Genomic DNA, 27,853 nt, shown 5'->3' on the forward strand with positions numbered 1-27,853 from the left:
CTACTTGTGGGTGTGTCGCAGAGGCCTGTGGGTCAGTGTGGCACTCACCGCCAAACCTGGCCCGGGCTCCTCTCTCTCAGAAAATGGAGCCGCCATCCTCCCAGTTGCTCAATGCAGAAGCCAGCGTTGACCTTGCCACCTCCCCGCCTTCCACCACACTCACCCCGAATCCATTCTACCTCCAAAATGCTCAGCAAATCTGTTCACCTTCTAGCTCTACCGCCAACACCCTGATCCAACACTGCACTTCTCATCCAAAATATCCATTACCTCCCAACTGGTCTTGCTTCCATTCTTAACCTTTTCCACACAACAGCAAAAGAGATTGAAACAGAATGTTCCCTTCTTGAGACTCTTCAGTGACTCTCTGTTGCACCGAGAATGACACCTAAATTCCTTTCTGTGGCCTACCAAGTCTGATGAACCTGGCCTCTGCTCGGAGCCCGAAATCCTCAGAACTCTTTCCTACACCAGGACCTTTGCACATGCTGTCCCCTTTGCCAGAAATGATCTCCTTCTACTCTTCCATGGCTCGCGCTTATCATTTGGGCCCCAGCTTAAAAATGACCTCTCCAAGATGGCCTTTCCTGTCTACCCTACTTAAACGTACGTCCCTGGCCCTAATGCATAGATTCCTGTTTGTGTACTTCATAACATATATCATGATTGGTATCTCTGTGGGTTTTTTTTACTTGCTTGTAGAAAATCTTGCTGATTCGACTATAAGATCTACAAAGGCAGGGCCCACATTGTTTACCATTTAATCCCAGCACCTCTCACAGCGCCTGGCATGAAGTAGGCACTTAATAAAGATTGTTTCGTGGAAGAATGAGTGAAATCTTCACCTCTTACTGTCTTAGCTTCTCTGTGCCCTTGACTGGCCCCAAAGTTCCCCCTTAGGGGCAGAGTGGGGTGTGCTCGGGCCAAGGGGGTGTTGGAGGCAGAGAGGAGGCCTTTAGCAGCCCCGCATTGAGAGTCTGTGGCTCACACTATATGCTTTGAAACTGTGAGGTGTTCTTGTGTTCAGAAAGGTGTAAGTGAGGAAAATTCTAGAGGGATTACTGATAGCTGGAAATATCTATGGGAGTTTTGGTTGTTATATCTGAAATATGACGTACTACTGATTGACTTTTGTTCAAAGAGATGCACAGAGACATAACAATTCCATACGTTTTATGAAAGGAAAGATACTGTTGTTTCCGATCAGGGCTGTGGCTTCAAGATGGACCATTCTCTGGCAGAAACACTTTCCGGCTCACGCTTTCTTCTGTTATCACCATTCTCGGATGTGAATTAGGTAACTGAGTATTCACGTAGCCCACGGGAGTTCAAAAAAGTTATTGAATCAGGGAAGAAAAATGGCAGAGGCTGAAACTAAGAACAGGAATAAAGACATGACCACATTGGAGGTAACCAGGTGAAAGAAAGGTGGTCAAAGGAAAAACAACGAGAATCCAAAGAGCCTCTTTCTATCTCTGTGAAAAATGTGTAAAAGGCCAATTCCCCAGCTTCTTTATTGCTGCCTTTCTTGGTTGATAATATATCCAACCAAGGGCTTCTATTGATGGGCAAAGAGGCTAGTAATGGGGTGCATTAGTATATGTAGGTGCCGAGTGAATCCATGAACGTAGAACTTCAATAGAAACAGAATAAATTCTTTGGTGGCCTGCCACAGAACCTAATGTTTGAACATCTCAATAGTAATCAAGAGTCTTCTTAAGTTGAGGGCAGAATTTAAAAAAAAAAAAAAAAAAAAAAAAAAGCTTTGGGCCACCTGGGTGGCTCCGTTGGTTAAGCATCCAATTCCTGATTTTGGCTCAGGTCATGATCTGACAGTTCATGAGATCAAGCCCCACATCCGACCTTGTGCTGGCAGAGTGCAAAGCCTGCTTGAGATTCTCTCTCCTCGCTCTCTGCCCCTCCCCCAGCTCACGCTTGTGCATGTGGCTTCTCTCTCTCTCTCTCTTTCTCAAAACAGATAAATAAACTTAAAAATTTTGTTTTGGAAAAGCCTCATAAAGGCAGACAAGAGTTCAGCATTTCACTTCCCTTCCTGGGAATAGATGTTACCAGTGAAAATTCAGATTTGCAGGCTAAACAAAAACAAAAAAACCTTTGTGGGCTTTTTTTTTTTTTTTCCTGAGTTTGGAAACCAAAAAGTGCATGATTATTTCAGAGGGTTATTCCAGAGAGCTCTCCTAGTAAGAGCTTGTGTGTTTTGGGTCTGCCTCTCCAAACACATCTAGGAACTCATAAAAGCCACATTTTAGTATTCAGTGGCACGAAGGAATTTTGTGACCTTTTGAGAAATTTTGTTTTGTTTTTCCTAAGAAAACCACGATAAGGAAGTGAGGCAAACTTCTTGGCAACGGGAAGACTGTCTCAGCGCCCCAGGTTTGCGTTTCCAGTGGCGCGGGGGGACTCTGGGCAAGCAAACTGTCACCAAGTTGTCCTGCATGTGAGTTCCCAGATCTTGCACTCAGAAAGGTGTTCTAATTTCCACCCACCCTTGGGATTTGTGGAACAGACATCCGTGGCAACCACGGACACATCCCCGTGCTATTTCCCCCGTGCCCAGGGGCTCCAAGGTCCAAGTCCAAGAACACCGTGAATAAAAGGTCGAAACCAAGGGGACAGGGAACCGAACAAAGAACATGGGAGTCAACCTGGAAGAAAGAACAAAACATTTGGGGAACGTAAGAAATAAGCTCCTGCGTTTCCTTCTTGTCTCTGAAACCAAGGGGGTTGGGACTCAAGCTTTAATACCTTCTCAGCGTTTGACACATTTGACCATATTTATCGAAGAATTCTCTCCCCTTTGTCTTACCTCCAGACTTTCTAACTGCTCTTTGTGGACTACCTCTGCAAGATGTTCTTCCAAATCAGGCATTCTCAACTGGGGTTGATTTTGCTCTCCAGGGGACACTTGGCAATATCTGGAGATGGTTTTCATGGGGACACCTGGGGGAGGGTGGGTGCTCCCGACATCTAGGAAGGAGGCGAGGGTGCTGCTAACCGTCCTACAACACACAGGCAACCCTCCTCAAAGACCTCTCAGTTCTACACCATGAGTAGTGCAAGTGTTCCATAGTGTTTATTCCTAGATTCTTTATTCTTTGCACTCATACACTCTTTGGGGGGTCATCTCATCTTCTGCTACTTAAAAAAGTTGTAGCTACACTCTAATGGCTCCCAAGTCTCTGTCTCTAGCTAGATGCCTCTTCTGAGCACAAAACTCGGATTTCAACCATTCTGTTGGACATCTTCAGTGTGATAACCTACAGACAGCCCTTTTGTTTTGCTTTTTAAAACATTCTTTATTTAAAAATGTTTTTTAATGTTTATTTACTTTTGAGAGAGACAGAGCACGAGCGGGGGAGGGGCAGAGAGCGAGGGAGACACAGAATCTGAAGGAGGCTCCAGGCTCTGTGCCGTCAGCACGGAGCGCAACGCGGGGTTCCAGCTCACAAACTGTGAGATCAAGACCTGAGTCCAACTTAGGCCACCCAGGGGCTTAGGCCACCCAGGTGCCCCCAGAATTTTTTTATTTTAAAGAGAGAGAGAGAACACGCGAGTGAGCGAGAGGGGCAGAGGGAGAGAGACTTTTCCAAGCAGGCTCTGTGCTCAGCACAAAGCCGGTTGTGAGGCTTGATCTCATGACCCTTGGGATCACGACCTGAGCCGAAATCAAGAGTCAGATGACCAACTGACTGAGCAATTAAAAAAAAAAAAAAAATTCTCGATGGAGTGCCTGGGTGGCTCATTTGGTGGAGCATCTGACTTCTGCTCAGGTCACGATCTCGCGGTTCGTGGGTTCGAGCCCCGCGTCGGGCTCTGTGCTGACAGCTCGGAGCCTGGAGCCTGCTTTGGATTCTGTGTCTCCCTCTCTCTCTGCCCTTGCCCCGTTCACACTCTGTCTCTCAAAAAATAAATACAGGTTAAAACAAATGTTTTTTTAATAATAAAAAAATAAAAGAATTCTCAGCAAGGAAAAAAAAATGTTTATCATTGAACAACTAGTGTGTGCTATATCATCTTTTAATAAAAGGGGATTAAAATGAGTTTTTGTTCTGAAAGAACAAAGCACCACTTAGTGACGCACTGTGAGGGGAGACACAGTTTGGGATGCTGCTGAGGAAGAGAAACCCTAGAGTCGCTTAGGTCAGACCGATTCGCCCCTAGCGAGCCTCGCAAAAGAGAAAGGGGGTCTTTGCGTTAAACAAGGACTTTCACCGTGAACTCCAGGCACTCCCGCCAGCGGTACCTCTTGTTGGCCAACACTTCCCGAAGAGTCTCCACTCCGTTATGCTTTAGAGCTCGCCAAGTCCCAGGTCGCACTGCAGGGCTCTAATAAATATGCACTGAAATTCATTAAAGTTTCTTTGAGTTTGAAGCCCCTGCCCCATATACTTTCCAGTTTCCCGGAGTGCTGAAACGGAACCGCTTCTCGTGAGATAGTTGATGGATATCGAATGAGGGTGTTTCCCAAGCAAACTTCTTCTTTTCTCCTGCCCCTGTGGCCCCCTCCCAGATGCCTTCCCTTCTGCGGGTCAGACCCCCGCCTCCCCTGCAGTGAACACACGTGTCCCTCTTCACCCCCGTGGAGGCTAACCCCAAACCAACCAACTACTCGCATTTGGGAACGCCACCAGAAAGCAGCAGCAAGCGCCCCTCTTCAAGAACAGCTGGCGTGTCGCTTCAGGAATACCCTGATGGGTCAGCAAAGGAGAGCCGGAGGCAGGAAGGCGAGAGAGTTTGGAAACCGGTCCCTCATGGGATCAGTCATGTGGGGAATTTGGAACTTTGCCCCGGAGCTTGTGCATGCAGGGTGCTTTCCTGAATCGCTGTTATCTCCCAGGGAAACCAGCTGCCCACACATCGTGTCCTTTACTGACATCACGATGTGCTATCTGAGGGGAAGCGACGGTGGCCCGAGACACCGTGGCTCTTAAAGCAAGAGCAGATTCTCATGCTTCTGCAACTTTCTCTTTCGTGAAAAGAACAGTCTCCTCTCTCCAACTTGGAGCAGCTTTCTAGAGAGCTGCCCATCTGTCTATGTCTTAAAAACAAGTCTCCATGTGTGCTATCTGGAGCCAGGCTCAGAAGCACGGAGGAAGGGTGGCTCACACTCCAATTCAGAGGAGGAGATGCAAAGAAGATACCGGACGAAAACTGGGGCGTTCCACCTGGCCCAATCCCAGAGCGGAGGGCCAAGGCCAGCAGACCCCAAGACGAACAAAGTACAGCGTCTGCTGGTTACATAGGTTTTGACTTCCTGCAGGGCTGCTGGCTCCTGGGTGCGGACGCCCCTTTGGCTGAGTCTCCAGCGTAGTCGTCGTGACGTTGACACCCTGAGCTTGTTCCCAGGCGTCCCATTTTCTCACAGGTTTCCCTGTGACCCACGACGTCCACTCTCAGGACCTGGGGTTCCATCTGTAGCCGTGGCAAAGGATAAAGGTGATCGCCCAAAGAGGGATTGATGTGGCCCTGCGACCGTGGGCACAGCCCGCTCTGCGGCCGCCCACGTCAGCTGCACCTGGCCTTCAGCTGCTGTCTTCTCCTTCCAGAACGCTGCATGGTCTTGCCAGGAGAGGTGGAGGACGGCCCCTCCCTCTTCTGCCCCGCTCCATCGTTCCACTGATCTGTGCACGAATGCCACAAACAGTCACGTGGCCGGAGAAGGGCCAGTAGTGGGTCGGGCGCTGGCGATGAAACGGGAATAGCCCTAAGCCTCGAGTCTTTTCTGTCCCTGGGAGGTTTGGCCAGTGTCACGTGAGCACAGTGATGTGACTCTGATGTGAAGGAGCACGGGAGGTCCAGCTGTGGCCGGGAAGGGAACGTACTGGAGGTTTCAGGATGCGGCAAAGGCTCCCCAGAGGCAGCGATATCTACGCCAAGCCCTGTAAGGTGAGAAGAAGGTGAAGGAGGCAATGGAGGGGAGGGACATGTGTGTGACGTGTCACTGTGGGCGGCAGAAGAGGGGCGAAGGCTGTACGTAGGGACAGCACGGCCTAGAGGTAAGGCAGGCGAGGCAGCCAGATCATCGGGAGCTCTGCAGGCTGCACGAAGGACTTAATTCTACTTTGCAACACACATGTTCAAATCGAGGAAATCGATCAGAAAGCACTTACGAAGCGGAGGAGGGAGGCGTCCTGAAAAAGTAGGTGAGATCTTTGCCCTCAAAGAGTTGATAATCTGATGACACCAGGGGAAGAAAATTGACCGTGGAAACACGAAAGTGACAGCGTAAGAAACAGAACGGGATGGAACTGAGCACCGCAGGGCGGAGGGCAGCCCCAACGAGCTGTGGGAAGGACAGGAGCGTGCACACCTCGTGCAAAGGCAGGATGTGACATGGGTGTGGCGTGGCCGGGGCGTGGGCCCCAGAAGTTGCAGAAAGGGCTGCGTGCTCAGCTCCGAGAGGCGGGCTGGCTTCCTCGGTGAGGCTTCTCCTTTGCAGTAAGGGGCTGTCGTTGTTACCACTGACTGAAATCCTCCGAGCGTTTAGATCTCTGTGTCACCAACTGGGGTAGAATACCTCCGCTCCAGCCTCTCAGCACAGAATAAAATACGGGCTGTTGTCCGACTCATAAGGGGAACAAAACCAACCAAAAACACCCCAGGGGGGGAAAGGGTATTTATGGGAGTCGATCTACTACTCTGATCATGAGAAGCCTAATTATACAATATTATCTCCTTATGGGCAGAGTCCCCGCCTAGAGATTCTGTTTTATTATTTTGTTTTCAGATCTTATCAGTTTATGGAACCTAGATCTCTGACCTGTTCTGCGTCGGGGACACCACCTACTAGTGGAAAATGTTAGTGGAACAATTTGCTTTCCCCTAAACACAGACAGACGAGAAAAGAGACTGTTCGTTCCATCTCTCTCTTTTTACTTCGGTTGTCTGGCAACCTATTGCTGAGTTTCAATCTCAGTAAGAGCAGCCCAGCAAAGCTCTGGTTGGTAGATCTGCATTTCAGTGTCTCCTGGGTCCTGATTTTCCTTCACGTCTCCTCATGGTAAGGCATGTGCTTCGGGTTGCAAGGCATCTCAAAGGTGTGTGGGGCTGGTCGGGAGAGAAGCATTCTAGAGCTCAGCAAATGGAGGGGGAAAAGAAAGGAAGTCTAGGGAAGGAAACAGAATGATGAGGAGATTGGTTTGAGTCAAAGGAGGGGGGAGCCTGTTGAGAAGCTGTGGAAAATCAGAGATGAGATGAGATCAGGAGTTTAAACAGTGGACCCGAGGCAGCTGGGAGCTGCAGAAGGCTTTTTGAGCAGAAGTAGCAACATGAAACTTGTTTTAGGAAGGTTAGTCTAATTGCAATGTTGAGTATGTACAAGAAAGGGTAAAGCTGGGGGCGGGGGTGATGCTGGGGAAGATAAAAGGATATAGACAGCCATGGGATGAATTGGAAAGGAAAAGTGAATCAAGTTTGGGTAGAAAACATGAAGAAGTGGGTCAGTGATTACAGCAGGTGTCTAGGGTGTTGTTATTGCCAGAGAGAATTAAACGAGAGGAAGGCATTTGGGTGCTTTGGAGAGGTACTGAGAGAGAGAACAGGAAAAGGCAAATATATCCCTAGATTGTAGAGTCCTAAGATCCCAGATCTTTCTTTTCGTCCTACTCTTAACTGGATAGAGTCTAAACAGGCACCTCTTCACCAGGCTGGATGCTGTCAAAGCCAAGTAGCTTCCTATCAGAAGATCTGCTGCTCTGAGCTGTTGGCCAAACTCCATATTAACCCAAGGGACAACAGTGTAGTAAGTGAGAAATCACTTAGAAACCCTCTTCAGAAGATTTACAAATGTATCACTTAACTCTCTGTTCAAGCCATGTATGAGTTCATAAATAACACCATGCTTTTTTTTTGCTCAGCCCAGTGGAGCATTTACTTCTCTTTCCAGGTCAGGAAAGACTATTCACATTGCTCCCAAGCTTTTGTTATGAAAATTTTCAAACCAAGTGCAGTTGAAAGAATTTTTGCAGTGATCCGCTGTAATACCTGCCAGTTGGATTCTACTATTTGTAGTTAACTGGATTTGCTTTACCCCAAATCTGTGCATCTGCCCATCCATCAACTCATCTTATTTTTGGTATATTTCAGAGTAAATTGCAAACATCACTACTCTTCCTTGGTAAATAAGACTACTGGTGTTTAACTTATGTGTCTGGAGTTTTGCCACGCTGGGCTGTGTCAGCCCACCCAGGAAGACCACGAAGATCAAAGGCAAACCCGTGGCTCTTTCTGTGGGTGGTTTATCTTCCCAATCCCCCTCCCCAGGCATTTGAACATTGGCTCTTTAATTATAGTGGTGCCTACCTTGTGCACTTGACTTTCTAGAAAGTGGGAAAGGGACTTTTTACAAATCCAATGGCAGTGTCTTCTATTCTCTGGTATTTGAGGCTGAAAAGACACCTACAGGCAGTGTAGGTGGAAAAGTTAAGAAAGAAAGAAAGAAAGAAAGAAAGAAAGAAAGAAAGACAAGTTTGGAAGGAAGAAAGAAAGAAAGAAAGAGAAAGAGGAAGGAAGGGAAGGGAAGGAAGGGAAGGAAGGAAGAAAGAAAGAAAAAGAAAGAAAGAAAGAAAGAAAGAAAGAAAGAAAGAAAGAAAGAAAGAAAGGAAGGAAAAGAAAGAGGAAGGAAGAAAGGAAAGGACAGGAAAGGAAAGGAAAGGAAAGGAAAGGAAAGGAAAGGAAAGGAAAGGAAAGATATAACCTATGTCTATGTTTCTGGATTTTCATGTATCTGATGGATTTAAAGCAAAATTGTAACTGTAACAACGTAGGGGCCAGAAAGAATACAGATGGTCTCTGCTTTTGGATACAAAATATTCCCAGGGAGACCTTCACCATTGTCCCAACCTGTGGGTGTCAGAGTCAGAAATTACAGTGGTGAGGAAGGAGGCAAAAGTTTTTCACTGGCAAATGAATGGTAGTTATTGAAATCAGAGATGGTCTTACAAGGATTTACAAAACAATTATTACTGTGTGTTTTTACCACATGGAGTTTGCGAGCTTAAGGAACATGACCCAGCAGTGTAATAACAAGCCTGAGTATAATAGCATTCTATTAAGGTTTGTTTTGCCTCCTTTTCCATGTCTGCTGTATTTACATTTAAGTTTTAATGGATGTTTTGGCCATGTGTTTGCCCCTGAGGAGATTTTGTAAAGGCTTTTGTGTTTTTTAATACAGAAGAAGTGTTATATTTAATGCATAGTAAGCAAAAAATACCCTGAATGTCCCCAGAAATGAGATCTTGCTGGTGCAATAAAACTTCATCTTTCTTTAAGTTTATTTATTTATTTTGATACAGAGCGTGTGGGGGAGGAGCAGAGAGAGAGGGAGAGAGACAAAATCTTAAGCAGGCACAGAGCCTGACATGGGGATCTGTCTCACGAACCTTGAGATCATGATCTGAGCTGAAATCGAGAGTTGGACACTTGGGGCGCCTGGGTGGCTCAGTCAGTTAGGCGTCTGACTTTGGCTCGGGTCATGATCTCAACGAGCTCCTGAGTTCGAGCCCCACGTTGGGCTTTGTGCTGACAGCTCAGAGCCTGGGGCCTGCTTCGGATTCTGTGTCTCCCTCTCTCTCTGCCCCTCCCCTGCTTGTGCTCTGTCTCTCTGTCTCTCAAAATTAAATAAGCTTTTTAAAAAAGTTAAAAAAAAATAAAAAGAATTGGACCCTTAACTGACTGAGCCACCCCGGCACCCCTAAAACTTCATTTAAAATTATCAATCCATTAGCACCATAAACAAACCAAAGACATTGTTTTAGAGACTTGGGGGAAAGGACCTCAGTTTAGAGTCAGTGTGAGGAACTGATTCTAAGATTTCAGCATTGCCTGAACGGAGGGAAGGAGGCGAACACTGAGAAGAACACAAAATGTGGAGGCTCCCTGAATCCTTTCACTGGAGAAAGTTAAGTGCTCTTGCCCCTCGAGGATCTTAGAGATAAGAGTGGGACCATCCTAGGCTTATGGATTTAGGGCTTGGAGCCTGCATGACTGTGATGGAAACCTGGGGGCTCCATGGGTTATCTCGGGGATTAAGGCTTGCTTCTTTCTCCAGAATCAGGCAAATGCATCTGATTGTACCCGTAGCCTCAAAAACAGGGAAGCTCTTGGGGCGCCAAGGTGGCTCAGTCGGTTGAGCGTTTGACTTCAGCTCAGGTCATGATCTCGCAGTCAGTGAGTTTGAGCCCCGCGTTGGGCTCTGTGCTGACGGCTCAGAGCCTGGAACCTGTGTCTCCCTCTCTCTCTTCCCCTCCCTCCACTCATGCTCTGTCTCTCTCTCTGTCAAAAATAAATAAACATTAAAAAAAATTTTTTTTTAAACCCAACAGGATAGCTCTTTATAACAGCTCCATAGCTCCCCGGGGGAAGCGAGTACAAGTAAATGCTCCTTATATTTCAGGTTGCCACTCGTGTAACCTTGTAAGAATGCTCTGTGGGCTGGTAAATTTAAGTTCTTATGGCCAAGGCTATTTTGCAACAAGGTATCTAAAATGCTTTACCAATAGGGGCGCCTGGGTGGCTCAGTCGCTTGAGGGTCTGACTCTTGATTACGTCTCAGGCCATGACCTCCTGGTTTTGTGAGTTGGAGCCCCGTGTAGGGCTCTGCGCTGACAGTGTGGAGCCTGCTTGGGGTTCTCTCTCTCTCCCTCTCTGCCCCTCCCCTGCTCATATTCTCTCTGTCTTTCTCTCTTTCTCTCATATAAACATTTGGGGCACCTGGGTGGCTCAGCCGGTTGGGCGTCCGACTTTGGCTCAGGTCATGATCTCACCGTCTGTGGGTTCGAGCCCTGCGTCCGGCTCTGTGCAGACCGCCCAGAGCCTGGAGCCTGCTTGGGATTCTGTGTCTCCCTCGCTCTCTGCCCCTCCCCCACGCATGCTCTGTCTCTCTCTCTCTCTCAAAATAAACATTCAAAAAATTTTTGAAAAGTAACCATTAACATTTTTTTAAAATAAAAATTGAAAGATAAAATGCTTTAATATCCTACTTCTTAAATCCCTGTCTCAGGCTTAGCATTACGTCTGCAAGAGATTCAGACCAAAGTGGGCGTTCCACTGAGGACAGGAGAAAAAGGCATAATTTGGTAGAGAAGGATGGGGAAGGAGCAACACTGTCCTTTTAACCAATGCATTTGGAACGAGATATTCAAGGAAAAGCTCTACCAAAATGATGGCTAGTTGACAAGGGAAGATCATTTCACTGCATCCTCTCCGTGAGCACGCACTATTGTTTCAGCCCATGATGTTTTTGTTTACTCTGGAAGGAAATATTTTACCCCCTCTGAGATAATTAATTTTTGTCAGTTTCACTGTTTATAAGGGAAACTGAGAAACTGTTAATTGAAATACAGAATGAGTCACTGTTTTCAGTAATTTTTGGCAGTGTTCTAATTTGTGTCAATCCCAGCCTAATTATTAGATTTTTTGGAAGCAGAAAGCATATTTGATTTTTCTCTTCCTGAGTTGTTTTTTCTTCCTCAGAGGAAAAAAAAAAGAATCATGCGCAGCCTGATAAAGGTTATACAATGTATACGAACGTGAGGTGAAACACCAGGACGTTTGAAACACCAGGAGGTTTATTGTATCACGCTTGTCTCCTCTCGGTAGTTCCATGTTTAGAAAGCTCTCAGACGACCTTCTTCCTCCTATCCCTCAGCTCCGGCCAAAAAATGCGATTCTTTTAAAGACCTTTTAGCTGGTATTAAGCCACAGTATATGGCCCGTCACTAATGACATCACCGAGGTAAACTTCCCAGAAGTCATCAGGGAGAAGTCATTTGGAAATCCAATTGAATGTCACTTGCAAAGGGCAGGCTTCTAGAAGAGGTGACCAGTCATGCATTCCTGAGTTATTTGTTGCAAGAGCATTAATCACTACGAACTCATTTGCTCCTAATGCGAACGCACTACATTATTCCCCGGGAATTCTGTTCCAAATGATCGTTAATGTAGAGAATGGAAGCTGCTGACGACAGACAGGGTTAATAAAATCTGTCAGATCAATGGCCAGTATAATGGGACTGTTAATGCTTCCTAATAGAAGCCGGATCTTCCTGGCTGCGGCAGAGGGAGGGCGGGTGGAGAGGCAGGTGGCCGTGCTGGGCAGACAAGCCCCATCTCTTGCCTCCCGAGGTGGCCTCTGGGTGAAAAGATCATTGACGGCAGTCACGGGGCGTTGCCAGGGCTCGGAGGTGGCCACGGCTGGGAGCGTAGGCAACCACCGTGGGCTGGGGAGGGAGCCACAGGGTGGCCACAGGGACCGCTGTGCTACCCTCTTCCAGCTGCTTGCACGCCTGCATCTGAACACCTGGCGCTGTGGGCAGCCCAGAACCTCCCTTCAGCCACACTGGGCCACCAAGGGGATGAAGGACAGCGGTCACAGTGATAATGGTGGCAATCCCAGCACTGGAAGTGCTCAGGGTCGGAGGACGAAGCCCTTTACACGCTCTACCCTTAATCCTCAGGGTGGTGTTCCCTGTGACATGTGGACTGGCTATCCTCCATCGTATAGCCGAGGAAGCTGAAGTTCAGGCTCAAGTCACGAGCCCACGGTCAGATCTGAAAGTTGGTGCCTGTAATCACGATGCTCTTTATTGGAGAGACACAGAAACTATAGCCGAAAATCAGACCAGAGAAAGATGCGGGGTATGCCAATTGGCCTGCGTGTCTTTCCACTTGTACATGCAACCCGTCAGTAAGTTCAGGACCATCCTGGGGCAAAGTCTATCAAAGCTGTAGCATGGGGACGCCGGGCGGGGGGGCTGGGGGGGCTCAGTCAGTTGAGCGTCCGACTCTTGATTTCAGCTCAGGTCATGATGGGTTGTGGGATGGAACCCTGAATGGGGCTGAGTGTGGAGCCTGCTGGAGATTCTCTCTCTCCTTCTGCCCGTCTTCCCCACTTGTGCTCTCTCTGTCCTCTCTCTCTCTATGATATTTAAAAAAAAAAAATTGTATATATAAAAGCTATAGCTTGTCTGCAACACTGTTCCTCTAAGCTTTGCCACTAACATGAGGGAACCCGGGGCCTGGAAGAGGCCTAATTACTTTGTACCAACCAACTGCAGCCTTGTCAGGGCCCCAGGAGGCCCTCTCTGCCCAGCAATGCCTTCTATTAAGATTTGTTCCTTCTCCTTCCACCCCTACCGCATAAAAACGTGCCACGTTTCTTGTCATCTGCGGGTCTGGATCTCCTGACCGTACCCTCCCTAGTTCAGGTAGAGTGAGAAGTAACTGTGGTCTTCTGGAGGTGCCTCTGAGCACGACACAGACATGACTGAGAGCAAAGGCCACCCAGAGCCGGCACCCAGGGCCCCAGCCACACAGCTGGGCCTGGGAGCATGGTGATATGGGCTCTGTGACATCTCTCAGCCCCGGCGACCATTGCCTTGGGGATCAGGAATGGGGATGAGTTGGGGTTTACGAGCGGAGCCTGAGGACACGAGAGGCTACCAAGAGCCGAGGCAATCGGGGACTGGGATGAGAGGGGAGTGATAGCTGTACGTGTGAAAATATATATACATAAAATACTCACACTACTAGATGTTCCCAGTAAGCAGTATTCTCCACCACCCCACCCCCAGATCTTACGAGTACACATCGTAAGTGCCAGGCTACGTGGAGCGGGATACAAATGCAGTGGAATTGGGTGAGAGAAATTAGCAAGAGGAAAATTCAGAGACAGCATCGTGGAAGATTGTCTTGGCTGTGAAGAACATGAATGATTAGAATATAGGGAGAGAAGGCATTCCACACGGAGAGTTGGGGCATGAACAGAAGTGTGAGGGTGGGAACTAGCATGCTGAGTGCAAAGGGGAAAGAAGGAAACAGCTTTGTTCTAGTGAAGGAGTGTGTGTGGGTGGGTGTGTAAGTGTGTGTGTGGGGGGTGGGGGGGTGGGAAGAGAAGAGCAGAGAGCAATAAGCAGGAGCAGAGAAGGTGCTAGAACATTACAAAGAGCCTTGGTGGCCAGACAATGGAGTTTGGACCAGCATGGCAGGCAGTAGGGAGCCATTGGAGGCTCTTGGGCATCTAAGGAGCATGATGCGAGCCAAGGTTGGGGAAGTTTCAGCTGGTAGTTGCATAAGAAGGTAGATTGGAAAAGAAGGAGAGAACTGGGGGCATGGCAGGCCACCGGGGCTGTCTGACGTGACGATTTATATCATTTCTCTCCTCCAGCACACATCCATACTGCCCTTCTCGCTGGTTGAAGTCATCCTCAGGCCACATTGCTACCCACTGAAGAAGAAAGGACTCACCTTGTTGGCTGTGGCCAGCCTCGCTTACATCAGCAGGTACGCATTGCAGAGAGGAAATCTCCTTAGACTTTTCTTTTAAGACTCTGGATACCCCAGAAGAAGCACTCTGTTCTATAGGAGTGCCTCCATCTTGGGTCAACAGGGATTTAACCATCATTACATCGTTAGGCAGGAAAGATTCTTACTGTTTGATGTGGATGCTCACGGGAACGTCACTTGTGCCAGAGTGCACAGGTGTGAGTGCACAGGGAGCAGTTGCACACTCCTCTCTCTGTCTCGTGAAGAAGTCATCATTGCACAGCTACGCATGTTACTCCCCCCAAGAAAATGTTGATCGTTGGTTCCGTTTGCAATTAAAAAGGCATTTGATGGCTCGGGCGTGCTCCTTTGGCCCGTTTCTGTTGCCTGTATTTTTAGGGGCTTATTTGCATCAACATCCGGCACCAGAGCTCCTACAGGGCGCTGGGGCAATTTCCCAGCGCCTTGCAGACCAGCCACGCCGGAGGCACGAGAGAGCTGGCCTAGACTTCATTATTCAACTACCTGCTGCCACCAATACTCAGGAACGCTGCCCAATGGGCTGTAATCAAGGGAAAAGGCTTGGCCTTCCACCCAATGACTAGAACCGCCCCCCTTCCCATGCTGTCGCCTTCTCATCTGCTACCGTATCTTGCTGTACAGACAGGGGCATGCCAAGCATAATCCCTGCAGATCAGAAGCTAGTCTTACTGTTCCTTCTCCAGTCTAGACTCATCTAAGCCGTTCGTGTCTGACAGTCTGGGTAATCCCCCAATCCCTCTTTATATATGGAGGTTCAATTAAGTATAGGGCTCTGCTGGAGGCAGAAGCCAGAATGAGAGCACATTCCATAGGACGCTGCTTGTTTCATTGGCTTCGCCGTCCTTTGCTTCAGAGCCCATAACCTTTGTGCCCAGAACTCAGATGATGGCTCCTCCCGTGCCTTTTGTTTCCTTCTGGAATGTGTGTCCCTCCTCCCCTGCTGCACCTCTCCTTCTCTGAGTGCCCCACATCTTTCTTGCTTTTTTTCTTTTGAAGAAAGAAAGTACTCGCTCAATAAATCTACCTTAGAACTCTACACTGGTCTGGTCTCCAGTCTGGGGCCTTTGCTTTTTTTTTTTTTTTTTTTTTTTTGAGAGAGAGAGAGAGAGAGAGCATGAGCAGGGGAGGAGTAGAGAAAGAGAGAAGGAATCCCAAGCAGGCTCCACATCTCTCCCAGATCCTGACACGGGGCTCAATTGTATGGCTGTCCCATCACGACCTGAGCTGAAATCAAGTCACAGGCTTAACCGACTGAGCCACCCAGGCACTCCTGGGGTCTTTGCACTTTAACAAAGGACACTTTTAGGGAGCAGGTGATGGTTGGACACCTACTGGCAGTTGATTCTGGAGCACAGTGTCGAGAAGGATTCTGAGATCCGACAAAAAGAGTTTTGTCATCCTTAGCAATATCTGTCCACAGTGTAAGAATGACAGGTGGGAAGCTACGTGCCAGGTACTTACCATATCTGGCTTAACCCTTAGGACTAAATCCCTAAAGATAGAACATCTGGATGCTGAGGTTGGGAAAGAGTATGTATATATCAAGATATTTTCTCGTATTATTATGTGTGGAGCCGAAGCAGGGTGGCACCCGGCCGATTATCCACACGAATTTCCATACTTTTGCCTTTGTGGGCGGACTTTCATCGGATTGAGTTCTCCTTGCTGAGTGTAACTTTTGGAGTTTATATATGCGATAGCATCTTCTGTCTGTTAACTTCTTCCACCTGACGACTTGGAAGGCGGTCACCCATTGTCACACCTGACTTTTGCCCTCTTATCTTCAGAGACCAAGAGGGTAGAAAAGCACCTAACGCCACTGGTATCTTGGGGAGTAATTGTGGCGGCCGCAAAGATGAGAAGCAGCAGTCAAGAGAGCTTAGCTTGTCGGTGGAGAAAAGAGTTGCAATGAGATGGGGGTCCGGTGCGAGAGTATCATGTGTCCATTCGATTATTCATCAGTGCCAGGCACTGTGTTAACCAACTGAAGACACAGTGGTGTGCAAGGCACCATGCTGCCTTCAGCGTCTGTCTGAGAGACAGGAAATTGCCCACAGGGACAACAGGGTGAGGGGACTATAATAGGAAGAAGCACAGGGTGCTGTGGGTGCCCAGGAAGGATGTTGAGAGCTGGCTTCGGCAGGGAATTGATGTCTCAGCTGAGACCCAAAGAATGAGAAGGAGTAAGTCAAGACAGACGTGGGAAAGATCTTCACGCAGAGGGAACAGCATCTGCAAAGGGCTGGAGTTGCTGAGGGTAGGGCTGAATTGGAAGACAGGAAAAGCCGCCGGCTCATGAATTCACATCATCATCGAATCTGGACCGTAGGAGGTAAGGGCTTGTCTGTGGGAAAGTTTTAAGCGGAGCAGTAAATGATTGATTGGAAAGATGACTCTGGAGGAAATTAAAGAAGAACAAGACGGGGAGACCAATTAGTGGCACTTGTGGTAGCTCGAAAGAATGGATGTTAGCCAACCGATGACAATATCGGTCAATCTGCAAACGGAATCAGAGAGGGCGAGTGATGGAAGTGACTGGGAGGTCATCTAGCACCGAAGGCCTGAAGCCTCACAGATTAAATGACATGCCCCAGGTCCTGTGGCTGGGGAAAGTTGAAGCTGGGACTTACACTCAGGGCTCCCGTTTCCAAATCCAGTTTGCTTTCCACCGTCTCCGCACGGCCAGGGGTTTGCTCAGCTCCCCGTGTGAGCAAAACATACTCTGCAAAGTGAGCTTGGGGGTGAGCATGAGCCAAAGCTTAACCTCATTTCCACAGTCGAAAAACTTCGGTGATGTCGTTGTTCCCAGCTCTGTGCTCGGACTGGATGTTACAGTGATACAATGGAACGAGGGGAGGGAGGGAGGTGACGGAGACCTGTCACCAGTAGGAACGTGACTGGGTGGGCCCGGGTGAGCGGAAGAGGTTTGCGATTTGGACCCCCTCATCACCGATGAAGCACCAAGGCGGCATTTGGCCCCGTTAGGCTCCACTTTGGCTGGGACAAAGAGAGGACACTTCCGCTGCTGCATTGACTACAGCTCCCCTACCTCTGCCCGCTCCCGGTGGTGGGAGCTCAGACTCGGCTGTCGGCCGCCTCCGCCCTTACGCAATGCCCTGGGGCCTGTGGGGCCCTCGCAGTGACAGATGGCCATCAACCAAGTTCCACAAAGTGTGGCTATCCACAGAGACGTTTTAGGGAAGTGGCTGGGGGCCAGCTGTTAGGCAGGCTGGTTTGGATGGTCCGATAGGGAAACGGCGTGGCAAGAATGAGGTAAAGAGTATGGGCCAGGGCCAGGGTGAGCGTGAGAAACAAACATGAGTCAGAAAAACGGCAGTAACGCTGAGCCGGGGAAGCATCGCACTGCCGAAACCGTGTCACGACGACCTAAAAATAGCCACTGGGACCGTGGGGACTGCCTCACACGTGGCCCTTGATTTTTGTCATTTTTCAGATTGCAGAATTGGAGGGCTGGCCCGTAAGTGGGAAAAGAAAGCTTTGCAAAGGAGCGATGACTGCAAACGTTTCATTTCCTTTGGCAAGCCTTATTCACCTAGAAATACGGTAGCTTGCTCCTCGCTCCCTTCTCTCTCACCCCTAAACTCCTCACCCAGCTCTCTCTGAGGTCATGGCGAGGAGCGGGAAAACAGACCTGTTCCTACCGCTGGCTCTGATCCGCTCTTTTAGTGAACAAATATTCCCCCTAACACGAGGCTGGTCCTGCTGGGAAGAGCCAAGTTATATAAGGCCCAGCCCCAGTCTCCGGGGGGTTTGTGCTTCATAAGTGGGGATGAGCCGCGCATCGTCAGAGCACAAGATGGGAGGTGAGGAAATACAGCAAATACAAGGAGCCACGGGGAAACACAGAGGAGGAAGCAGCTTTGCACGGGAAGCAAAACAGAATAAAATAACACCCAAACAAAAGGTGGGCGGAATATTCTTATCATTGAGTTTGATCCCAATGTCCTAGTCTTGATCCATGGTTACGTCATAGCTCCCGTGTCTGCCCGTGTCTGGGTGCTCCGGGCACTATTTTCCTGGCGGCAGGTGGCCCGGGTCTCCAAGATCCTCCTCCCTGAGCGTTCCAATAAGCCCATGAGTGTTCACACCTGCCCATGGTGGTCACCTCTGCCGACTGGTCATGCATACCTAGCCTCCTGGGCCCCCCATCTCCACCGGGCTCTGCATCCAAGTGAGGTTGCACTCCACCCCCCCATCTGCTGAGACCCACCCTGTCATCGCCCACAGGTCCCCTGTGTCCATAGGATAACACTACCGGCCGCTACGACAGCCCCAGCTGACCTGCAGTGGGTCGCCACCTTGCTCTCGGTAGACCAGAAATCTGCAGGTGCCGCAGGTGTCTCTGCTATCGCGTGAGGTCTTGCCAGGGATGAGCATCACACAGATATGCAGCTATGACCCAGCAACGGGGGAGGTGTCTGTAAAGTCGTCCTCCATAGCAGCTCCTGTGAGGCAAGAGAGATCATTTCTGTCTTCTATACTCGGCTCACTCAGGTGAGCTTCCCCATCAAAGGTGCCTGGGCCCTCAGGGACAACAGTCCTCTAAATCTGGGCATCCATTTCCATGCACACACATTTACACATACAGATACCTCAGCGCCGGAATACATTAAAAGCTGCCAGAGCGATGCACTAAGCTGAGTTCCAAGATCAGTGTCTACGTCCACTAAGGCATCAGGGTAAATCGCTGCCCGGAACCACTGTTCACTTTTTCCCGGGTTTAAATACAACGCTTGTCTGGGATTGTCTAGACGCACCGGAGTTTCACACCCTTGAATCTTGAGATCAGACTCCCAGTCCCATTTTTCCCAGTACCACAGAGGTACTCCTTTGCCCCCATGTAAATTAATATATGAAATAAATATAAAGATGCCAACACAAGGCCCCTAGTTGTCCACATTGGGAGCCCAGGCCAGCTGGGGAGCAATCTGGAGACAGGTAAAAGTGGAGGGCTGGGAGAGGGAAGGGTCGTCCACACTTGTCCCTCCTGTGCAAACCTTGGCTCTTGCTCGAACCAAATGCCTGTTTCAAAAATTAGAAGTAATACGATGCTGAAGAGTGATACTCCTGTACAAGCGGGAATGAGGGCACCCGAGACACATTGTGGAAGTAACAGAATAGGTTTGTGGCTTCATTGACATGCCATGGGCCAACGAGAAGCAAAAGTCAAGGACGGTTCTATGAGTTTTTGGCTGGTAGACCAGGGAAGATGGTGGTCGCACTAATACGTGTAGAAACGTTAGGCAAACAAAATGGCTTGGGGGTGTAAGTGAAAGACTCCATTTAAAACCCCCTATCTGTGTCCTATTCCAAAAGATTCTGGTTTAATTAGTTTAGGGTGCGTCCTGAGCATTGGGATTTTTAAAGCTCCCCATGGCAGTTCTCATCTTCAGCCAAGGCTGAGAACCACTTGCCTAGAGGAACTTCCATTTGGACATCCTTCCCAGGAGAGGTGGGACAGTGGAGATCCAGGGAGTAAACCCTCCTGGTAGAATGAGCTTCCTGGAAAAAGAGTGAGAGACTGAGAGTGGGGAGAGAGAGAAAGAGAGAGAGAGAGATGGAAAGTAAATGCTGGGGGGCAATGCCCTCCTCTAAGGGGCAGGAAGGACAATGGTAGATCCAATGAATGATCCAATGGTAGAAAATGGAGAAGGTACAAGAGTCCAACAGTCCCTGAAGGGAGGATGAGGCACCGGCCCAGAAGGGGGCAATATAGCAAGGGTGGGCAACAGTTTTCACTGTCTTGAACAGGTGGCCACCCCAAACAACTCTCATTATTGCTGATATTTTTCAACATCTAGGTAAATAATTTAGCCCTCTAGCTTCACCGTTTCTTTCTACTCCATTTAAATTTTCCTTTTCTTTTCTTTTCCTTTTCTTTTCTTTTCTTTTCCTTTTCTTTTCTCTTTTCCTTTCTTTTCTTTTCCTTTCCTTTCCTTTTCTTTTGTCTTTTCCTTTCCTTTCCTTTTTTTTCTTTTCCTTTCCTTTCCTTTCCTTTCCTTTCCTTTCCTTTCCTTTCCTTTTCCTTTCTTTTCCTTTCTTTTCCTTTTCTTTTCTTTTCTCTTTTCTTTTCTTTTCTTTTCTCTTTCCTCTCCTCTCCTCTCCTCTCCTCTCCTCTCCTCTCCTCATTCTCTTCTCTTCTCTTTCTTACATTCTTTATCTAACATGGATTTTTTTAAGACAGTGGTAGAAGAGACGTCTGGATGGCTCAGTCGGTTAAACATCTGACTCTTGATTTCCGCTCAGGTCATGATCTCATGGTTTCTGAGTTCAAACCCCACATCGGATTCTGCGCTGACAATGCAGAGCCTGCTTGGGATTCTCTTTCTTCCTCTCTCTTTGCTCTTCTCCTGCTCTCGCGCTCTCCCTCTCTCAGAATGAATAAATGAACTTAAAAAAAAAAGACAGTGGTAGAAATTCACAAGTTACTCTTAAAAAGCCAGAGCTGGCAGGTATCTTCGACCTTCCATTGTTTGTGTTTGGGAGTCTGGGAAGGCAGGTGAACAGAAGGGTGACACGGGGCTGCATTGCAAAGGCAGCAATAGGCTCTGTCCCCACCTTAAAGAATCACCAGGTCCCAGTTGTTCTCAAGGACATTTTCATGGTAGGAAGTCTTCTGCTAATTTGTTGAATTTGTTGACAAAATGTGAATTCAGGTTGTGCTTGCCTTCTGGTCTCAGGTGCAACAGTGACCATCTTGCATGCTTTTGTAGGAAGTCAGCATGAAAATATGGGGCCAGAGGGCCCTTTAATTCTATTATTCTACTGTTACAGCATGAGTGTTCATGCTTTACGAAGTATATGCATACAAGAGCCTAGATGGCTCAGCTGGTAAAGCATCCCGCTTCAGCTCAGGTCATGATCTCATAGTTTGTGAGTTCGAGCCCCACATCAGGCTGTGCACTGGCAGTGTGGAACCTGCTTAGGATTTTCTCTCTCTCCCTCTCTCTCTCTGCCCCTCCCCCACTTGTGCTCGCTCTCCCTCAAAAAAAAAAAAATAAATTAAAAAAAAGCAAGTATATGTGTAAAGCCCACAGAACCCCTTTTTATCTACTAGTCCCTAACCCACAGACTTCCACTGTTTGTGTACTGATAAGACACAGAAAATATGAATTTTATGAGAACCATCGGATGCTATAATATCTAGGATAAGAAAACTATAAAAGATTAATTTTTGGCTGCCAGTCTGTGCCTGCCCAGCCTGACTCATATAGATTCACTCAGCAGACAGCTCTAGAAGGACATAGAGTATTGCTCTCTGAACTGAGGGTCAGAATTATTGGCCTCTTCAAAGTATTAATAAAGTGAGCAATCGATTAACTAAAGCCTGGAAGGCCAAGGGTACATCTCCCTGGTTTTATTTTTTTTTAATTTTTTTAACATTTATTCATTTTTGAAAAGCAGAGAGAGACAGAGCACAAATGGGGGAGGGGCAGAGAGAGAGGGAGACACAGAATCAGAAGCAGGCTCCAGGCTCCAAGCTGTCAGCACAGAGCCCGACGCGGGGCTCGAACTCACGGACCGCGAGATCATGACCTGAGCCGAAGTCGGCCGCTTAACCGACTGAGCCACCCAGGCGCCGCTCCCTGGTTTTAGAGGCTGTGATGTTCTTGATGGGTCACGCAGCTGAGAGCTGTCTGCAGAAGCTGCAGTGAACAGCAGTTAGAGAACCATAGGTGCTGGGGTACCTGGGTGGTTCAGTCGGTTGAGCATCCAACTTCGGCTCAGGTCATGATCTCACAGTCTGTGATTCCGAGCCCGCGTCGGGCTCTGTGCTGACAGCTCAGAGCCTAGAGCCTACTTTGGATTCTGTGTCTCCTTCTTTCTCTGCCCCTCCCCTGCTCATGCTCTCTCTCTGTCTCAAAAATAAACATTAATATATATATGTTATATATATATGTTATATATGTGTGTGTGTGTGTGTGTGTGTGTGTGTATATATATATATATATATATATATATATATATATATAAAGAGGGAACTATAGGTCCTAGTAGAAACACCCCAAAGAGTCATTTGCTTAAAAATATAAAGAACTTGCCATGTTCCCAGCACTTGGGAAACAGACGTACATGATAGATATAATCCTCGTCCCATTCCAGGTTGAGAAAGACAATCAAATAAACAACAAGGGTAAGTTCGTGGTAAAAGGAAGTATCTGGCATAAGAACCTAACCGAATGGGTGTTATGGGATCTTTGGGAAATCTTTTATAGAGAAATTGACTTACAAGCTGAAACTTGAAGTGTGAGTATGGTTCAGCCAGGCACAGAGCGAGGAGAAGTGTGTCCTAGGAAGCGAAAAGGTCACAGGTGTTCCAGGCAGAGACAACAGCATGAGTGAAAGCCCAGAGCTGCAGTGCTTGGTTTATTTAAGAAACAGAAAAGGGTCTAATATGGATGGATTCTAGATCTGAAGGTGGACAGGTGGGCAGGACAAGGCCAGGTAGGCTGGGTAAAGGAGCTTGGGTATTTTCCTAAAGCATTGATGGGGTCCACTGGAGGCAGGGGAGTGCCCTGAACAGATTTCTCTTTTGGAAAGATTAACGGATCGCTAGTAGCTTGTGGTAAGGAGAGTGGATTGAAGGGTCCAAGAAAGCCCAGCAAGTGGACAATTACAGAAACCCATCTGGATGAAGGAGCCGGGACCAAGATTAGGAAATGAGTGCAATAGATAAACAATTAGATGTGGTTTCGTGGCATCTTACATGAGGGCTGGGAAAGAGCTGACATTGACTAAGAAGACATTGATGAATTCCATTTTGGCCTCCATCTTCCTTCCTTCCTTCCTTCCTTCCTTCCTTCCTTCCTTCCTTCCCCCTCCTTCCCCTCCTCCTCTCTCTCTGTCTCTCTTTCTCTGACTGCCCTTCGTTAAATAACTGCACTTCTACCTGCTGTTGTGTTTGTATTTTCATTACTTTTCCGCTGACAGTCAATACACTTCTAACTTTCTTTGCGCTTTCCCTGTGAAACTACAGACTTCATTAACTTACCTCAGGAACTTTCCTTTATGGAACCTTCTGCTGAAGGAAACAAAAATGAAGTAAATAAAGAGAAACTTTGCAGGCCTCCAGGGGAATGTCCTTATTCACAGACTATCTTACATAAATGTGCATGGAAACTAGGAAGCCCTAATTTCTGGTGTATAAAGTAAACAAAGTGAACTAATTAAAACAATCTGTTTGGAGTGCGTTCCGATCTCCCTGTTGACCCCAAATTCCAGCCCTAGCTCCTTGGGGGTTTACTTTCTGTCCTTTATACCTTCTCTGGTCTGTCATGAGAAGCAGCCATGTAAGACAGAAGTGCCGTAGATATCCTTCTAATGCACATGCCCGTGGGACGCGCATCTCACAGAATCCCAGTATTGATAATAATGACAACGTAGGGGAACGAAACCCACAACGTCTCGTAAGCATGAGGACTGTTTTCTTTTCATTTTTTAAAAATTTTGTTATTCATTTATTTTGAGAATGGGAGAGGGGACGAGAGAGAGAGAGGAGAGAGAACCCCAAGCAGTCTCCATCCTGTCAGCACAGAGCCCAATGAGCGGCTTGCACTCACGAACCATGAGATCATGATCTGAATCGAAATCAAGAGTTGGATGTTTAACTGACTGAGTCACCCAGGCACCCGGGCATGAGGACTATTTTATGTCGATTGGTTTTAAGAAGCAGAAGGTTGAGGAAGAAACTTTGACCTTCACCCAACTGCCTAAAAGAATTTAAATGGAAGGTCCGCTCTGGGAAGGGAGCTGTCCCCATAGATAAGCGCAGTGTAATATGAACTAGGTGAGGGAGACAGGGAGGACCCTAGCAAAGTCTGTGTATGCCCTCCTTGTGTATGGCCCAGCAAACATTCAGTTAACAAACCTCTACTCTCTCTCATCTTCCTGTGAGTTGTCTTCCTTCCCTTTGAAGACCCAGAACACCCTCCCCTATCCCTTGGTTTCAAATGACATGTAAGTTTCCATTGTTTGACTGCATATGGGCCCCATATTCTTGTGGAGCCCCCATACATACAAAATTAAACTTGGTATTCTCCTGTTTGTCACGTGTCAATGTAATTCTTAGACCAGCCAAAAGGACCGTGAAAGGTGGAGGAAACGTTTTCCTCCCAAACAATAATCATTATTGTTTGTTTTGTATCTAGTAAAGTTTTAATTACGTAAAAGAAGCATCTAGATGAGTTTGGGACAGCAGAGTGGTACGAGCATGGCCAGGACTAGGCACCCAGGGCCAGCCCTAGATTGATTTGTACTACCCTAAGACAGATGCTTCCTTGAATTGTTTTTATTCTGGTAAAATACACATAACAAAAATGTACCATGTTCATTATTTTTAAACCCAGTGGCATCAAATAGTTACAATGTTGTGCAGCCATCACCAACATCCGTCTCTAGGACTTTTTTCTTCCCAAACTGAAAATCTGTACACATGAAACAGTAATCCCCCATTCCCTCCTTCCCACAAGCCCTGACAGCCACCGTTTTGCTTTCTGTCCCTAGGGATTTGATCGTATAGTAGGTATTCTCTGGGACTGGTTTATATCCTCAAGGTTCGTTCATGATGTACCATGTGTCAGAATTTCCTTCCTTTTTTTAAGGGTTAATAATATTCCACTGTGCATCTATGCCACGTTTTACTTATCTCTTCATTCATAGATGGACACTTGGATGCTTCCATGTTTTAGCTCTTGAAAATAATACTGCTGGGGCGCCTGGGTGGCTCAGTCGGTTGGGCGTCCGACTTCAGCTCAGGTCATGATCTCGTGGTCCGTGAGTTCAAGCCCCGCGTCGGGCTCTGGGCTGACGGCTCGGAGCCTGGAGCCTGTTTCCGATTCTGTGTCTCCCTCTCTCTCTGCCCCTCCCCCGTTCATGCTCTGTCTCTCTGTCTCAAAAATAAATAAACGTTAAAAAAAAGAAAAAATAATACTGCTATGAACACAGGTATACAAATGTGTCTTTGAGTCCTTGCTTTCGATTTTTTGGGGGTAGGTACCAGGAAGTGGCATTGCCAGATCATATGATAATCCTATATTTACCTGTTTGAGTAACTGCCACACTGTTTTCCACAGCAGTCTTTTTGGCTGATGACGTGCTGAGTACCGTTTGTTGGCCATTTGTGTCTCTTCTTTGGAAAAAGGTCCATTTATTCTTTTGCCCATTTTTAATGGGGTTGTTTGGGGTGTTTTGTTGCTGTTGTTGAGTTGTAGGAGTACTTTGTATCTCATGGATATTAATCCTCTAACAGATACGTGATTTGAAAATATAGTTTCCCATTCCATAGGCTTCCTTTTCGCCATATTGATTGTGTTCAGGATGTACAGAGATGGCCCCTTGAATTTCATACCATAGGTGCCTCCCTTGCCTCACTCCAGTCCTGACGCCGATTTTAGTCCTTGTCTCTTCCGTAAGCATTTGAAAAATCTAAAGCATTTTAAACAACCCAGAGTACACTTGGGTTTCTGAAAGTTTAATTAAGCTCAGAATTTTATTCTTCCCTCTGCACTGATAACCTAGGGCATCAAAATTTGCCTGTTGTTTCTGAAGCATGACCCGGTCTATCCTAATTGTTACTGGAGACAGGGAGCCTCAAAGAAAGGTTGCTAAGACTCCTCTGTGCCATCCCTAAGAAGAGGAAAGCTTTAAAACTCTTATTAAATGATCACCGTGGACCAGCCACTATTTTATTTTACGTGGGTTAACTCCCTTAATCTTGATGACAGCTTTATAATATGGACGCTGTTTGCACCCCTCATGTTTCACATGAGGGCAGGAGGCAGAGGGGGTTCAATAAACAGCCAAAGGTAAGAGAGGTGATAGGTGGCAGAACTAGACTTTGAATCACAGAAGGCTGGTTTCAGACTCTGTCCGCTTCACCAATTATAAACTCTGCTAGATACATCATCTTCCCCATGTTTAATTTTAAAAGTTATTTCAGATTTTGGCATCGTGCGACGCAGTTGGTTTCCAGCATGCTGCCTTTGCAGGCTTCTCTTAGATATCGTGGCTCCTCTCCTAGCATTTCTTTTCCTTCTCTTGGCTTACAGAAGTGACTTCTATTTTATCCTCACGTGAGCAAGATCCGAACCTCCTGTAAATCCGTCCTTTCCTACTGAACACTGTATCCATGGTTAGATTCATGAGCTGAAAGTCAGGGCCAACAATGAAACCTCTCCTACCTCTAAAAGGCTTATTGCAATAGGGCAATGATGTTCCATCTCTGTCCCTCCTACCCTAAGAGACTCAGGGCTACACCTGACTCTTAGGTACAGAAACGCAAACCCCACTTGTCTGGCTGAGAGCCAGAAAATGATGCCATCTCAGCAAGTTCAATGTCTCGGCAGGCCCTACCTCTCAGGGAAAAGAATAATTCGCGTCCTCACATACTCTCTTCAGCTGACGATGTGTTTGATGTTCTCCCGTATTCTTTCACCAACATTGAATTTTAATGGATTAGGTAGAAGAGCCCAGCACACCTTATGAAATAGGATGTCTCTTTGAATCAAGCCTATTTATCCAGAAAAGAGTCACTTCTGTAGGTTTGTGGAACACCTCAGCTGTTGACAAATGATCCCCATGGCTTCTTTTCATCTGCCTGGGCTCCAGAACCCCATTGATCTTGAGGATAAAGCGGCTTTACCACCACGCCACCCCCCATCGTCCTAATTATTGTGATTTGTCATTATCTGCAGGGTCCTATGGATCTACTCTGAGACCGGTACGTGGGTGTATCCTTTGTTTGCCAGACTCAGCCCGGTGGGGCTGACAGCCTTCTTCTCCCTCAGCTACATCTTTACCGCCAGCATTTATCTACTTGGAGAGAAGCTCAACCACTGGAAATGGGGTCAGTTTATTTCTCTTTTACCTACAGAGACACATCTTCCTTACACTCTCTCCACTCCTCCTGAAAACAGAGGGAGAATCTAGTCCAAAGCAGAAGGAAGCGGTCCTTGATGGCTCTGTCCAGAGGACTCAGGTCCTACCAAAGCAGGCAAAGGGAAAGCCTGGAAGAAGTTTGCATTTTCTTAAAGGACCCCATCACATTCTTTCCCTGCCCCCCCCCCCCCGCCACACACACACAGCACCTCCTTTAACTTTAAGGCTAAAAATAATCTTATTTAGAGAGTTCAGGACCCAGAGCAAGAGCAAGGTGTCACTATCCCCGCATGAAAAAATGAACTCAGAGTCTTCCTCCCTTAAGTGAGGGACTGAGCGATCCAAGCTGTTAAATGTCAAGGTTTTCTTCTTGAAGGGTGTGGGTCCAGATGACCTCTTAGTTCTGACCCTCAGTAGCGCTTTCCCAGATGGCCTCCCATCCCTCTCCCATTCGGCTGCTTCTCAACCCTTAGCACAACATTTAGCAGATGAAATCACCCCCTGTACTTGAGATGGGAATTGTCATTTAGACAGGGTCTTAGGCCAAGTGAATAGGTCAGCAAGCTAAGCTTCCCAGTTCATGTGGTTGGAACCATATTGCTTCTTCGTTAAAAAAAAAAAAAAAAAAAAA

General features: G+C 47.4%; 1 protein-coding gene across 1 annotated transcript in view; it reads left to right on the forward strand.

Moving 5' to 3' along the window:
* The window catches only part of LOC123608030 (androgen dependent TFPI regulating protein), a 64,285-nt gene that overhangs the window by 28,093 nt on the left and 8,339 nt on the right, over positions 1 to 27,853 (forward strand). The window contains exons 5-6 of the mRNA XM_045497397.1: positions 14,186 to 14,301; positions 27,039 to 27,190. Of these exons, the coding sequence (XP_045353353.1) occupies positions 14,186 to 14,301; positions 27,039 to 27,190 (268 nt within the window). The remainder of the gene's footprint in view (positions 1 to 14,185; positions 14,302 to 27,038; positions 27,191 to 27,853) is intronic.

The sequence above is a fragment of the Leopardus geoffroyi genome, chromosome B2, assembly GCF_018350155.1.
Source record: "Leopardus geoffroyi isolate Oge1 chromosome B2, O.geoffroyi_Oge1_pat1.0, whole genome shotgun sequence".
Taxonomy (NCBI): Eukaryota; Metazoa; Chordata; class Mammalia; order Carnivora; family Felidae; genus Leopardus; species Leopardus geoffroyi.